At 37.2% G+C, this 15,507-nt stretch overlaps 1 protein-coding gene across 6 annotated transcripts in view; it reads left to right on the top strand.

The window, feature by feature from the left end:
• The window catches only part of SLC19A2 (solute carrier family 19 member 2), a 32,179-nt gene extending 18,105 nt beyond the window's left edge, over positions 1-14,074 (top strand). Inside the window, exons 6-10 of one of the 6 annotated variants that reach the window (XR_011438975.1) lie at positions 423-867; positions 5,885-7,620; positions 9,065-9,232; positions 9,826-9,916; positions 13,729-14,074. Coding sequence is in view for 1 of the 6 variants with exons in the window: in XM_014739500.3 (XP_014594986.2) it covers positions 423-551 (129 nt within the window). In the remaining 5 variants the exon portion in view is untranslated. Of the gene's footprint in view, positions 1-422; positions 2,460-5,884; positions 7,636-9,064; positions 9,233-9,825; positions 10,700-13,728 lie in introns of those variants that run through there. The other 5 variants (XR_011438976.1, XR_011438977.1, XR_001380709.3 and 2 more) reach the window with 5 other exon arrangements.
• The last annotated feature ends 1,433 nt before the right edge of the window (positions 14,075-15,507 follow it).

The raw sequence follows: 15,507 nt of genomic DNA, 5'->3' as shown, positions 1-15,507 counted from the left end.
TGGAGACCAGGATTCAGGTATAACAATAACAGCAATAAAAATTAAAACAATAGTATTAACAGTATTAGCACTGTGCTAATAAACGTTTACATTCATGATCTCATCCCTTCCCATCAATGCTGTAAAGAAGGAAATATGAACTGCATTCTGTAAATGAAGTCACGGCTCTGAGATTAAGTGTCTCAGTCAAGGTCACCCAGCTAGTGAGGGAGGTAGTCAGGCTTCAGTTGGCTTCAGTCCCACCGCACTGCTGCCTCCGTGTATCTTCAGTACCCGGCACACTGTGTAAGCACACAATGCTTTTTGAAGTTTTATGGAGAAACTGAATATATCTTTAATTGCAGTATATGTTCACAGGTATGTAAGAGGACAGCTCATCTTCTAATTGATAATTCTATGAATTGCTACTTCCCCCTCTCTAGTTTCTGATCTACGCCGGTTATTTTGCATTCATCGCTGTGGTTTTCCTGGTTAATGGTGCAGTCAGTGTTATGAAGAAATACAGAAAGCAGGAAGATCCAGAATCAAGTTCTCAAGTAACCACTTCATAATATACTGCTGACGAGCTGCTGCTTCTAGCAAGAACTCTGCACAGCACTGTGCCTGGATGTATTTCATTTTTGAAGATGTGGACACATATTTATGAATGTGTATTTCATGGCTTCAGAGCAGCCGCTTGACTATGTCATGTGTTCCTGGAGTAACATAATACTGTTCAGAGGAGCCAGAAGTGAAGTTTATTTTGTGGGTTATTTATGAGAGCTAATTTAAGTCTGACTTTTTTCTGATTCAAAAACAAACTTGACTTTGAAAACCAAGTAGTCAAGAGCACTCAAGCAGCACGTGCTGTTATACACATGATAGCAGGTGAGTTTGATGTTTCATAGGGCAGATGCTTCTGTATCTGCTTAGCCAGAAGCTTGGCTGGTGGGACCAAGGCTTCACAGGGGTCACAAGATGTCACAGGTCAGGATAGAAATATGTTCTAACAGCACTTGCCCCTGTTCAACTTGAGTCTTATTTCTGTGTTACTCATGTGCATTTGTGTTTCTACAGATGAAAGTCGTTCCTATCACTGGCAATATTTGCTCTGGTTGGGTGTTCTGTCCTATAAGGAGTGTATGTCATTTCTAATAAGTTATTTTTTAAAAATTCATTATATGAATGTTCTCAGTTCTTATCTTGACGATTATATATTTGTGTAGATTTTCTTTAGAAGTACAGTTTTGCTTATTCATATGCTTCTCAGAGAAGCTCATATAGTTAGAAAATAAGGCAAGTTTTGAAGCCTACTAATAATCTAAATGAAGAGACCTAATCAGAAAACTTAAAGGTAGGTTTGTTTGTCTTTTATTCTTCAGTATGAAGGACTGTTAATTCCATGATGAAAGGTTAGTATATGGGCTAAAGACAACGAGCCCATTTTGTATTTGCATTCCCTTTTATTTCCAGAATTAAATGAAAAAGTCTTTTTTTTAATAACTTCATCCCCATTTATAGCTTTTATATTATTTGTTCTTCTTATCCAAGATAAAGATGTCATTAGGTGTTGGATTATTCCAAAGCCTTTTTCACCAACTGAGCCTCTTTTTAATTGTTTCACTAATTAATAATGGAGCAGGAACTAGGATAGATTTGGTTCCTGCATTTTGTACGTTAAATCTGCCTTTGTGTCTAAGGGTGGATCATCTTGAATATTTGCTTAAAATAAGAATTGCTCATGAGTCCATTTCCAAGTTAACTTGAAAAAATATTATTCTGTATACATTTAATTCTGAAATCAGCCTACCAAGTGGCTGCTAGAGTATGTGAGACATGAAAACTATTTTAAAGCCTTCCCTTGAAAAGGATCTAGGTAGCTGCTTCCAGCTGGGTGTTAACTTTTTTTAGAATGACACAGCTAAACAGTGTGAATAATAGTGTCAAGATTGCAAAATTGATATATTTATTTGGTTTAAGCAGGAATTCTAGAAGTAAGTGAATGAGGATAAGAAGAGGTCATTTCCCATTTGCCTTCCTTTCAGATTAAGGGAAAGGAAGAGAACACTAGCTAAGGAAGGGAAGGGGTAGTGATGTCATAAAAGTAGCAACCTCTAATTTTATATTTTGTCTTTTTTTTCTTGCTACATAGGGAGTTGTTTACTCAAATGAGCAGAAAAGTGGTGTTTGAGGGATTTTAATTTTTTTAATAAAATAGATAGTGGTACAAATTGTTCACATTACCAAAGTAATATTTCCCTGGAATTTAATTTGAAGACTGTGGCACACAGCCAGAACCTTTACTTATTTAAGAAAATGATAAGTTCACAATTTGGTGTGTGGCCGTATTTGTAGAATGCTGACCCCAATTTGCAAGTTGTATGCCGTTTTGCAAATAAGTGTGGAAATAATTGGTAATTTTTATTCAATTCTGTATAGATTATAAAATTATTTTTATTAAATAAATGTTTTACAGTATATTTTCCCTTTTTAATCAAAATTATTTTAAATTTGTCTTTTGCTTCAGTAGGAGTTTTAGATTCCATCCTGAAATGATTTCTCCTAGGACAAATTTTGTCTTAAGCCTTCTCCTCTGCTGACCCTCCTAATTAACCTTGTCATCCTGTTCATTCTTTCATTGCTTTGTGATCTTTTCCTTTGACTCCTCCCCCTTATTTCTGTTGTTTTCCCAAGTTTTTTCTAGCACCACATTGCTAGCAATCTAGCACCACTTTATTTTTCCTGGTCTTCATCTTGGTACCTCTCATCTCTCTGTTTAAAGTGTTCACCCTTTTAAAAACTGAAAAGGCCCACATTCCCTTCAGTGTTAACTGAATTTTAAAAATAAAGGAACTTAAATCAAGGGCAGAAGATGCCATCTTGTTTTGAAACTTCATAGCCTCTTTGTTCTGGCCCAAAATATTCTGATACCCAGCGAAGCATCTTTTTGCCATCAGTTGAGAGTCAGTTTATTATATCCTAGAAAACAAGTCAGTCTTCCTCTCAGTAGCCAAATTAGTACCTTCCCTTTAATATCCCATTCCAAAACCTGCTTCATTGAGGCATTTCATTGATTATCACCAAAGACTTGGAAATTTTTCATGCAAAACAACTTTTTTTATGAGAGTACTTTTTTTATTTTTATTTTTTTTGATGAGGAAGGTTGGCCCTGAGCTCACATCTGTTGCCAATCTTCCTCTTTCTTTTTCCTCCCCAAAGCCCCAGTACATAGTTGTATATGCTAGTTGTAAGTCCTTCTAGTTCTATGTGGGATGCTGCCACCATGTGGCTTGATGAATGGTGTATAGGTCCACACCCAGGATCCAAACCAGTGCACCCCGAGCTGCCAAAGCGGAGCACGCGAACTTAACCACACACCACCTGGCTGGCCCCCAAAACAATTTTTTAAAGATAAAGTTTTCTGTCCCTATAGTTATATCCCCTGTATCTTAATGCCTTTCAGATTGCAAGCCTTCTGGGCAGGGACCATGTCTTATCTTTGACTTTTGTTGCAAAACATTTCCTAGTGCCATATGAATATTGAATTATATAATTGATATGTAATGGACTCAGTATAGCCCCCTGCCAGTACAATAGCTAAATGCCCACTATTTTTTGAAAAGTACATCAACATGGAACATTAAGATTAAAATGCCTATCAATGATCTCTAGTCCACTACTTTATTCAAGGCATTATGCTTAAATGATAGAAATTGGATATGTTTGTTTTACTTATTATGGCATCCTCCTTATAATTAATACCTTACATTTGCTTAACATGTTTTAGTTTTGAAAGGGCATTTGTGAACATCATCTCCTTTGATTTCTGGAAAGGGATCTTGTAGGAGTACTAATTCCTCTACTGTTTTTCATTAAGTAATGCTGATAAAGGGAGTTCAAAGTGCTAGATTTGCCACTCAAAGCTGTGGTCCATTAGGGAAGTCTCTGTTAAGCTTCAGTTTCCTCATCAGTACGTGAGGATGATGCCTCCCTCGCAGGACTGTTGTGAAGAAATGAAGGAAGACGTGAAAGCACCTGTACTGGAGATGCAGAGTAGGGGACTGAGAAGGCAGTTCTAGTCCCCTTACTCTCCATTTACAGTTAATTTGTAGCTATCAATCTTAAAATTACACTTTCAAAGGAAAGTTTTTGAGTCTTGCAATCAAAATGAAAATGATCAGAAGCTTTTAAGCCCCTGCCCCCTTTATTTTTAATTTATATTTTGGAAAGCTCTTCTGCGGATACAAGGAAGAAAAAGTCATGATTCCTGCTCTCAAGGACCTTAAAATGTGTGATAAGAAAAAGTAGAAAGGATAATACATGCCCAACTGCAATCCACAACAGTGTGTCAGGTACCATAACAATTAAAAGGCTTGGGTCTCAAAGAGAACAAGGACATTGGTGAAATCATGAGTGGCTTCCTGAAGGAGGTGGCATTTGAGTTGGCTATGCAGTATGGGTAGAATTTTAAAGAAATTTGGAAGGGGGAACTGTGTAGTAAAGAAAGGGGCACAAATAAAGGTATAAAGGCCGAAAACTCTGTGTACAATCAGCGAGAAATAGGAGTAGGGTGAGATAAAGTTGAAAAGACAGTTTGGCGACATTTTCCAATGTTTATTAATTGGAGATGGAAATGGAGAATAATGATTAAGTTTTATGAAGTTTAATTTGGCAGCAGTGGATAGGATGAATTTTATGGAAGGTACTACCTAAAATTGCTAGTTCAGGGACCATTTCAATTGGCTAGGTGTAGATGAGGTAGGCCTTTATAACTTACCGCAGTGGAAGAAACAGAGAGGACTGACTTGGGGTTACTACGTTAACGTTCTAGAATGTGTGCCCCTATTTCAAAAGGTGGCTTAGAAAGTAAATAACCTGCCCAACATCACACTCTGTGAAGTGGAGAAGCCTGGATGGGAGTCTGATTCCCACCCTACACTGCAAATTAACGGTCGCTTCCGCCCCATACCCTTCTCAAGTCTGTAGGGATTACACTGCAGTGGGAAGAGGGGGCGGGAGGGAGCCCCCCAGCTCAGAAAACAGCCCCGGAGAAGAAGAATGCCAGGCAGGGCACCAGCAGCTGCAGGATGGCTGTGCTGCGGGGCTGTTCTAGAATGGCTGGGTAAGTGGCAGAAGGCTGAGAAGCCTCGGGGTACAAGTTGTGGGTGTACAGCTAGACAAAGCTGCAGGAAACCTAAACCCCGATTTCCCGGCCACCGCCTCCCCCAGGCCGGCCGGCTCCATGCCAGAAACGAGCCCGCGGGCCTGTGGTGGGCGGGGCGTGCAGCCTCGCTTGCTTCGGTCCACTCCCGAGGGGGGCCCCCCCGCGCCTGCGCATTGCGGCCCGCCGCACGCCGGCCGCGCCCGCCGCGGGTTTCCGTCCGCGCTGTGTCGGGGAAGCGGCTCGCGGTCTCTGCCGGCGCAGGAAGGGGGCGTGGGCCTCCGAGAAGGCCCGGCTGTGGGCTGCAGTTACCATTTCTGAAACTCCTCCTCCAAACCTCAGCGTGGGGAGACCTCCGGTGAAGGTCATGTGCTGTGAAAGGCACCGGCTGCTGTCTCTGACGTTTAAAACTTCTTGGGTAATCAGTGCGGCCGGCTACGGATCACTCTCTGAAACGGTTATTACCAAATTGTCCTCTTTTAAAATAAGTGAATCCAAGGGGACAACAGCCCTTTCCAGAGGACAGTCTTACCCTCCAGAAAAATCACAAGAGGAATTGCAACTAAGAAAATTCAACCTTCTGCCCCAAATGCTGAAATGTTAACAAAAACTATTTAATACTTAAATATTTGAAACCCCTAAACTAATTCATCTGTTTGATATAGTTCCATCTTCTACCCACACCACCACTAGCCTCTTGTTTTCTAATATGAAACTGCATACCTTGACCATCATTCCCTGCAGGATGCCAAAAATCCTGGAAGACCTACCCGCGATGTTCTGGGAGTGTGGACAAAGGTGGACCTTGACCTCCGGATCAGTACTTAGGATGGAGCCTTTGGACGGAACAGCTACCTGGAAATTCTCGCCTGGGTCTTGTGCTTGACTGATTAAGAAGCCATAGGCCAGAGAATGTGTCCATAGGGAAATTAGTCGTCTGCTTAAAGATCTGTTTTTATCTCCAACTCTCGTAATTAATTCCCAGTTACAGTTTGATGATTCTTTACTCCCCGCCCTGATTTTTTCTTTGCATTTTGGTCTCCTTTCCTTAGTTATAAGCCATTTCATACTTACCCAAAGTCATTCCTCCACAGCCATTTAAATTTAAAAAATATCTAGCTATATCTAGTGGTAGAAAGGACTCCAGCATTAAGCCAGAGGTCCTAGGCGGGATGTGAAGTAGTCCCAGATGGTAGGAACGCCTGGTTTATAGTAGAAACAATATTTTAAAAATCGTCCCTAGAGGAAAGCATTCCCTTTTAAGCCCCTGCGCTGATAGAGTTGTGCACAGTGTGGAACAGAAAATCACAAAGAGGATACCATAATCTTCAATAAGTAGCCTCCTGGGAAGGGCCCTAAAATCCCACCTCATAACATAGAATCAAATGTTACTAATTGAGCTTTATTGTGGTTGGCAAATATTCTGATTCCATGGTTATTTTAACATTATTGTGTGGTTTTAAAAGCATTATGTGGTCATGGTAAGAAATTTGGGAAATGTAAAAAAGCATATGGAATAATTATTACTCCTAATATTTGTCAACTCTAATCCCCTGTGCATGACTTTTGTCCTCTCACAACCCACAAGAAACCACAGCAGAGCATAAGTAGTTACTAGGACTCTTAGTGGCAGATCACTCTCAGATCAAATAAGTGTATAAGATATTTACTATTAGAAATTAATGTCATTAAAAATTAAATACATTATTTTAAAAATTACCAAAGACATAAATAAGCAACCATGAGTAAGAATCAGCAGAAACAACAACAGATGAAGAGACCTAATGGTTTCAGATATTGGAATTATCAGATACAGAGTATGAAATGAATATCTATAAAACGTTAAATATAAAAAATGTTTAAAAATGAGCAAGTAACAAGACTAACAAAAATGAAAAGACTGGCTTGATTTTCAAAGAACTGAAAAATATATTTTAGAAATTAAAATAGAAATGTTGAAGTTAAAATTCAATGGATTATGTCTCATAAATTGCTGATGAGAGTGTAAATTGGTACAACTCCTTTGAAGAGCATTTTGCTGTTGTCCTTTAAAGTTAAAGATAGGCATAGTCTATGACCCAGCAATTCCACTCCTAGGTATATACCACAGAGCTGCACTTTCAAATATGGCAACTACTAGACACTTGGGACTGCAAGCATACTCTGTTTTATTGTGCTTTGCTTTATTGTGCTTCACAGATAATGCATTTTCTACTAATTATTACCCTCCACCAGCAAAAGATTACAACTTGCTGAAGGCTCAGATGATGGTTAGCATGTTTTAGCAATGAAATATTTTTAAATTAAGGTATGTACATTGTCTTTTTTAGACATAATGCTATTGCACACTTAATAGGCTACAGTATAGTGTAAACATAACTTTTATATACACTGGGAAACCAAAAAATTTGTGTGACTCACTTTATTGCAATATTTGCTTTATTGCAGTGGTCTGGAACTTAAGCTGAAGTATCTCCAAGGTATGCCTGTGTTGAGTAAGTATTAGAAATGTGACTATACAGGAGTGAAAATTGATCAACCAGAGCTACAAGCAACAATTTCAATGAATCTTATGAACATAATTTTGAGCAAAAGAACTAAGATATAATAGAATATATCAATACAATTCCACTTGTTCAAAAGGAGACAAACTATATTGTTTAAATCTATATACATAAGTGGTAAAAGTATAAAACAAACACATTATTACTATAAAATTCTTTCAAATATTTACTTCTAAGGAATGGAAGAGAGATATGATTAAGAAGGGGCACACATCCTTCTGGGGTACTTTTGTTTTATTTCTTGACTTGGAAGATGATACAAGTGTGCTTCCTATATGATTCTTCATTATACAATACACTTATGTTTTATGTTTTTTTTCTGTATGTTCCTTAAATTTTACACTAAAAACTCAATAACTAGGTTAAATAGCACATTAAAGACAGCTGAAAAGAGAATTAGTGAAGTGGAAAATAAAACTGAAGAAATTACCTAGTATGCAGTAAAGAGACAATGCCTTTAAAAACGTAAAAAGAGGTTGAGATATATTGTAGAATATTTTGTCTCCTCTGTTATATCTACTCATTCCTTCTAAGGCTACAATATGACAGAATTTTGCAGAACTGGTGAGAACAAGAACCCACAGATACAGGAATCATAGTGCATCACAAGAAAAATGACTAAAAAAATAATAACTTCACACCTAGACACACAGTAGTAAAATTGCAATTAACTTAGGACAAAGAGAAGATCATAAAAGCAACCAGAGAGAAAAGACAGGTCATCCATAAAAGAACACAATTAGCTGACAGCCAGTTTCTCAAGAACACCAATGGAGGCCAGAAGACAATGTAATGAATGCTTCAAATTACTGAGAGAAAATAACTGTCTGCCTAGAACTGTGTACCGAGAACAATGGTCTTTTAAAAACAAGAGTAAAGTAAAAATATTTACAGATGAACAAAAATGGAAAAACTTTACACCAACAACAGGTTATCTCAGGAGAAAGGCACAAGACTCTAGTAGGAAGATCTGATATGCAAGAAGCTAGGATGAAGCTAGGAAAAGCTAGGGGTAAGCATTTATATAAATCTAAATGAACATTAACTTTATTAATTAATAATGATAAAACATTTTGTGGTTTATATTTTAAAATACTACACATGGAGAGTATATAAATTGGGCTGATGAGGGATGCTTAGAAATAAAGCATCCTAAAGTACTTATGTTATTCATGAGGAATATTAAGATACAGATTAAATTAGATTTTGCTAAATTAGGTATCATAGTGAAGTTTAAAGAGCAGCAAAGCATAAAAGTAGAGTGTATAATTTACCAAACAATTGAGTGAATAAACTGGAACAAAAACAAACCTAATGGATGATTTTACCAGCAGTAATCATACAACCTGGCTTTGTGAAGGTTCCCAAAGTGTTGTGGCCATGGGCACTCAGGCACCTGCCCTCCTCACCACAAACCACTGCCAAGAAGGGATAGTAAAGAAAGAGCCCTAGAGGACATTGGCAAGGCTGTCATCTAAACCAGTTCCTGAAGAAGTTGAAACCAAACCAAAGAGGGCAATAAGAAAGGGTAAGTGTTCTGCCAAAAAATTGCAAATGAAAAAAGGGAGCAAACGGCAAACCGACTGAAATGGCTATCCAAGAAACTAAAGGCAAACGACCTGCAGAAACTGAAGAAAGTAAAAATGAGTAGCCTTCAGCCTCTAGTTAAGCAGGAGACAGAAAAGTCAGTCTGATTAATATCATTTATCAAGTCTTAGTGGTTCCTGTATCCTTATTACAATCCAGAGAAATATTTTTATAATCTATTTTGTAAATGCAAAATTTTAAAAATAGCTCTAAAAACATATTTTTACAAGGAAGGGACACCAGTTCCTCTGACACTGTGTGTGTGTGTGTGTGTGTGTGTGTGTGTGTGTGTGTACATACTTTTTTTAAAAGAAGAAATCAGGTGCTGGTTATTTATTTTTCTGAACAACCAAAACCTGTTGGGATATTGACTTAAGAGAGGCTTTGACTGTCTTGATAGGGAGGCAGCTTTCATAAGCTATATTTTGAAGTATAACTAAATAGAGATTTGGAGTCACAGTTATTCACTTAATATGCCTTAAATATTTCAAACTACTTAGTGTCTATCTTCATGTTGTTGCTCCCTACATATAGAGAAAGAATTGCTCCTGAAGAAAACTGCTCTCTAATCTTGGCTATCCCTATCAGAACTGTTAATGTTCCATTAAAGATTGGAAATTTTAGGGTATGTAGTGTGTATGATGCTAAATTGTGAATTAGTGGAGCTTTAAATGTAACAGTTTATCAATATTTGAAGATATTAGTGTCTAATATATTTAAAGGACAACTTGCCTCCAAATTTTTATCACTGGATTAACTATTTAAAAAAAAATTACAACTGTATGATGTTTTAGATTTTTGGTACTTAAATTTAAATATATCTTTACGTACCATTCATAATGACTGCATAGTGATCAAATAAAAACACAATTATGAAAGTAAAAATATAACAATTTAAGCAAAAACATGCAAAACCATTAACTAACCCAAATGCTCATTGACAAGAGAATGAATAGAAAAATTTTCATATATTATAGAACATTATACAGTGGCAAAAAATAAACAAATATAATTGCATGTAAAACATTTATAAATTTTAGAAAATCATTATACTGTTAAATGAGAGAAAATCAAACAGCTGGTATGTCCATGCTGCATTATACCATTTAAAAAATGAGCTCAAAAGCAAGTAAATGAAACAATGTTTTGGTTAAGAATAACATACATAAATGGTAAAAAAAAGATTTTGAAAGGAATATAATGATACACTCAAAATTTGTGATAGTGGTTACCTTTTTTGGTAAGATAGGAAGATGGCATAGGTAGGTCATGAATATTGGTAATGTTCTCCTTTTGCTAGGTGAATTGTATCATACTTTATAATTTACATATATATTTTATATATATTCTTTTGTGTGTATCAAATATAATATTATTCAAGAGTAAATCATTGCCAACTTCCTGTGAATTTTGATCAGTATTTCAATGATCGTTCTGCATTCCTTGCCCAGAATTCAGGTCAATTATGGTTGACATCCTGAAGAAAACATTTCAGCTAAGTAGGAGAAATCTAATGGTTGCCTCATTTTATTGTAAGCTCTTATTTTCTCCCTAATGTCTGGTTAACCCTCAAATATAAACCTCAATTGATGGAACAGGTCTGCAAAATATCTGAACAAACACAAAAATATGAAAATACTGTATCTACAGTCATGTGCCACATAACAACATTTTTGTCAAGGACAGACTGCATATACAATGGTGGTCCCATAAGATTAGTACCATATAGCCTAGGTGTGTAGTAGACTATACCATCTAGGTTTGTGTAGGTACCATATGGGAGGAAGAAATTTCCCTCTATCCTTCTAGGTTCTTCTGGCTGGTCTAAGAATTAAATTAACATGAGACAGATTAACAGGAGAAAAAGAAACAAAAGTTCAATAACATATATACATGGGAGAAACCCAGGAAAATCAAGTAACTTGCCAAAATGGCTGAAGCCCTCACCTTAAGTATATCCTCAACTAAAGACAAAAGAAGATGTTGAGAGAGGGGAGAGTCAGGGACTTCAATGGAAAGGAAGGCAATTCACATGTTGGTGAAAAGGAACAAATGTTTGGAAGAGAAGTGTTTGTTTGGCCACACAGAAACAGAAGAACACAGGGGAGCCCAACAAACAGGCTCTTCTAGGATCCTCCCTGTCTACCACCTGGTTCATGTGATGCTAAGGTGATAGCTCGCTTCCTGAGACAGGTTTTGTTTTTAATCTGAATTCTTTTAGGCAGTTAAGGGGAAGGTAATAAGAAAAACTTTCTGAGTCTTTTGTTTCTAAAATAATAACCAGCCTAAAATAATACTTATGTTAAAGAGACACACTTGGGGTGGCAAATTTTGTTCCTCTTCAGTGCACTCCATGATGTTCCCACAACAAGGAAACCGCCTGATGATGCATTTCTCAGAACATATCCCCCTCATCAGGTGATGCACAACTGTATTTGTGATACTGTTTTAGAGTTGGAAAATAATTTTGTGAGGAATTACCTACAACCTTAGAAACTTCACTTACTTAAAGAGGGTAAATGAGTGAGGGTATTTTCATTCTGTGGAGTAATGGAGACAAAAAAATATCCACTTCTCCTGTGTTAACTACATTGTAATCCAATCGTGTTGCAATATAGATTTCACTTTTTCTTGATGAAAAATATTATGAAGTGAAAAAAATACCTCTAAAACATGGAAGTTATGCTTTTTCTAACTACTACAAAAACGGATGTTTTATAATGAAGACTGTGAAAATGGAGAAAGTCAGCTGTGGGTTTGAAACTGTTTTAGTAATGCATCTGTTGGGTCCTTAGGAAGAAAGAGGCACCAAAAGCAACAACTTGAGTAAGGCTCTCGAGAATCCACAGGTGTCATAGGGATGGAGGAGTCTGGTGTCACTTTGAAAAAGAAGCCCACCACCACAAGTTGGAGGTCATTTCAACGTTCATTTAAGTGGGATTCATCAGCTATGCAGATGTCTTATTCTCTTGCTCCTATGGTGGCAATTATGATTCCAGGAATGCATTTCCTCACTGAGGCCCACATGTAGGAAGGGGCTTTTACTTTAGGCTCTTTTAAATGTCTATTATCAATGTCAAAAAAGGAAAACAAAATGCCTGTGGAGACCAAAAGGTGAGAACTGGGGGGAAATTAAGGAAAAGAGTAAAAACGAAAAGGAGAATGAGTATAGGAGCAACATGTCTACGATTAGAGACTCTGCTCCATGTTTGCAGTCATGGCGCTCCTTGCTATAATATGAAGCTGAGTGAGACACAAAAATATGGGCTCCTTGTGAAAGTGGCAGATTCTGTGTCCCTCACGTTCTTCTAGGAGAGACTGAATGACCATGTATGTGTATTACACTAGGAAAGGGTTGTATGAAAATCCAGCCGTTTATAAAAATTCATTTAGAGATCTATGGAAAAAAACAGAAGTTCCACACTTATTACTATTTCATGTGCATCATCATAAATTCTAGTGTTCAGACAATACTATATTTTACAGAGATAAGTTTTGCCACTGAGTGGTTCAAATTAATATTAACCAAATTATGCCTGTTGAGTTATTTCAGAAAACTCTAAGAAATTCTAATGGAAATATAACTTCTTTGCTAATTCTATTTTACTAGGTTTAATAAAGAGGTTTGGTTCTTGATAGACTAGGCATCAACTGTAAAAAGATGCATATTTTGCTGAGTCACCTTCCTTAATATCTCATAGCATTTCTTTTCTTTTTAAAAATCCATCCCTTCTCAAATTTGCCTTCACATTGTTACATATTTCTTCAAAAGATGAAAATTATGAGCACATCTAGACTACAGACAAGAATAAGGGCATCCACTTATATCTTAGTGACCAGAAATTTGCAAGAATTTACGCCACTTCCCTTATCATAGTAGTTTAGACTTGGATAGGTAATTTTATTTTTTCTCACTCAAGTTCTTCAGGATTTAAGTGGTAGAGAAAGAGGAAAATAATTCTCAATTCAATGCAATTATTGTTTTTGTTATTCTTGAAAATATTTTTTTTTGTTTTCAGAATTAAAACAAATGTAAACCCAAATTACATATATTCCTAATGTAACTTAGCCCTTCATTAGTCCAATTCCAGTAGTGTCTGCAGCCAGCCAGAGGCAGAGAGCACTTGATGGAGGGAAGTTGGAGTGAAAGGAGACACTGGTTTATTGTCCTTAAAATATCTTATTTTTGGAAATTTTATAAAAACCTATTTTCACATAAACACATTATTAGGGCCGCTCCTAGGGCTACAGAAGGAACCTGTGCAGGTGAGAAGTCCTGAAACTTAAGCTTCGTTTGCTTCATGATAAATCCTCCTCTGCTCGAACCTCTATGTCCTTTTAGTTACTGCCCCATTTCTCCTTTTCCTTTATAGCAAAACTCCCTGAAAAGAACTGTCAATACTGCTGTATCTATTTACTCCCCTTTATTTTGTTTAGGATCCCACCATTCCACTAAAACGACTGTCACAACAGTGGTTCTCCGTCCTCATTGTGTTTGTCACAGTGAACACATCCTGCCCTTAGCTTCTGGAACACAGCTCTCTCTGGATTCTCTCTGTATACCTCACTGGTCACTCCTGAGTCTCGTTTGCTGGTTCTTCCTCTTCTTCCTGACGGCTGCTGAGTAAACCCTGATGCTTACTTCTCCAACCTTCTGCTCCCTCCTCATCTACATTCCCTCCTTGTGTGTCTGCGTCCAGTCCTATGGCTTTATGAACCGTGTATACACTGATCACTCTGAAATTTATATATATATTAAAACAGCCCTTTCCTCTTGTCTGAATTCCAGACTCATATATCCAACTGCTTAGTTCTGTCTCTACTTGATTACCTAATTAATTACAGCAGACCCCAAACACAAACTCTTGATTTGCACCTGTCCACCCTGCTTGTCCTGGATTTCAGGAAATGGCCACTTCCTTCTTCCCTTTGTGCAAGCTAAAAAAGCCTTAAGTCATCCTTGACTCCTGTTTCCTTTCGCTCCCTCCTTGCCCTATGTGTTAGCAAGTCCTATTGACAATATTTCTCCCCATCTTTCCATGCCATCTTTCTCTGATTGCATCAGCTTGAACATTGTGTAATTCTTTGTGAACTCATCCATTTGTGCTTGTCACCTACAACCAGGGAATGGGGTAGAGCCTGGGCAGAACTGATTTGTTTTGCTCTGCATTTCTCTTGCTCCCTTAAAAGGGAGGGAAGCAAAAAGAGAGAGGCGACCAACATAACACCTTCCTCTCTGCTTTCTAAAAATATTTTAGTTCACTGCCACATTAGGCCAAATAAAAGTGGGGATAAAAGTAGTCATGAGGGGCCAGTCCCGTGTCGCAGTGGTTAAGTTCACACATTCTGCTTTGGTGGCCCAGGGTTCACCGGTTCAGATTGTGGGTGCAGACATGGCACGACTCATCAAGGAATGTGGGCAGGAGTCCCACATATAAAATTGAGGAAGATGGGCATAGATGTTAGCTCAGGGCCCGTCTTCCTCAGCAGAAATAGGAGGATTGGCAGTAGATGTTAGCTCAGGGCTAATCTTCCTCAAAAAAAAAAAAGTAGTCATGAATTTCAAGTGCTCAGCCTATAGGATTTCTACTTCCATGCCACGTCCTACCAACCTCATTTATTAAAAATACTATTGTGATTTACTTATATGTGTGCTTTAAAATTATCATAACAGCAAAATTTATACTACTTTCTACTCTTAAAATTAAATTTTCATCACATGAAGTAATTGTCAGCATTCTTGAGTCTGACTATGGATTAGGCAGATAGAAAACAATAATTGTTTAAGTTTGAACCCATGAGTAATGGAGTTAGAAACTGATTAATTGAAAATTCAGTTGCTTTTTAACATCTCAAGTAGATAATTTTTACATTGGTGAGATATGCTTGAATTCAGGACTTAGAAATTTTTATTGAAAACTGCACTGAATATTAACCTTTCACCTTTATAACAAACAAATACAGTAACAGTAGCTCACACCAAAATGTGACATATTCCTAATAAACCATTATTTTTCTGTCTGGGACAGTTTTAAAGTCACCTTTTTCCCCACAAAAACAGAAATGTACCCATACAAAGGCTCAAAATAGGTCATCTTTTTAAACAAAACTAATGATTCACAAAAGACCGTGAATATAACATGTAACTAGTTGATACACATCTAAAGGATTTTGTCATTATATAATAACACATCTGAAGTGTTCTTGAATAACATA

The sequence above is a fragment of the Equus caballus genome, chromosome 5 (genome assembly GCF_041296265.1).
Source record: "Equus caballus isolate H_3958 breed thoroughbred chromosome 5, TB-T2T, whole genome shotgun sequence".
NCBI classification, from domain to species: Eukaryota; Metazoa; Chordata; class Mammalia; order Perissodactyla; family Equidae; genus Equus; species Equus caballus.
This window is presented reverse-complemented; position numbering and strand designations above follow the sequence as displayed.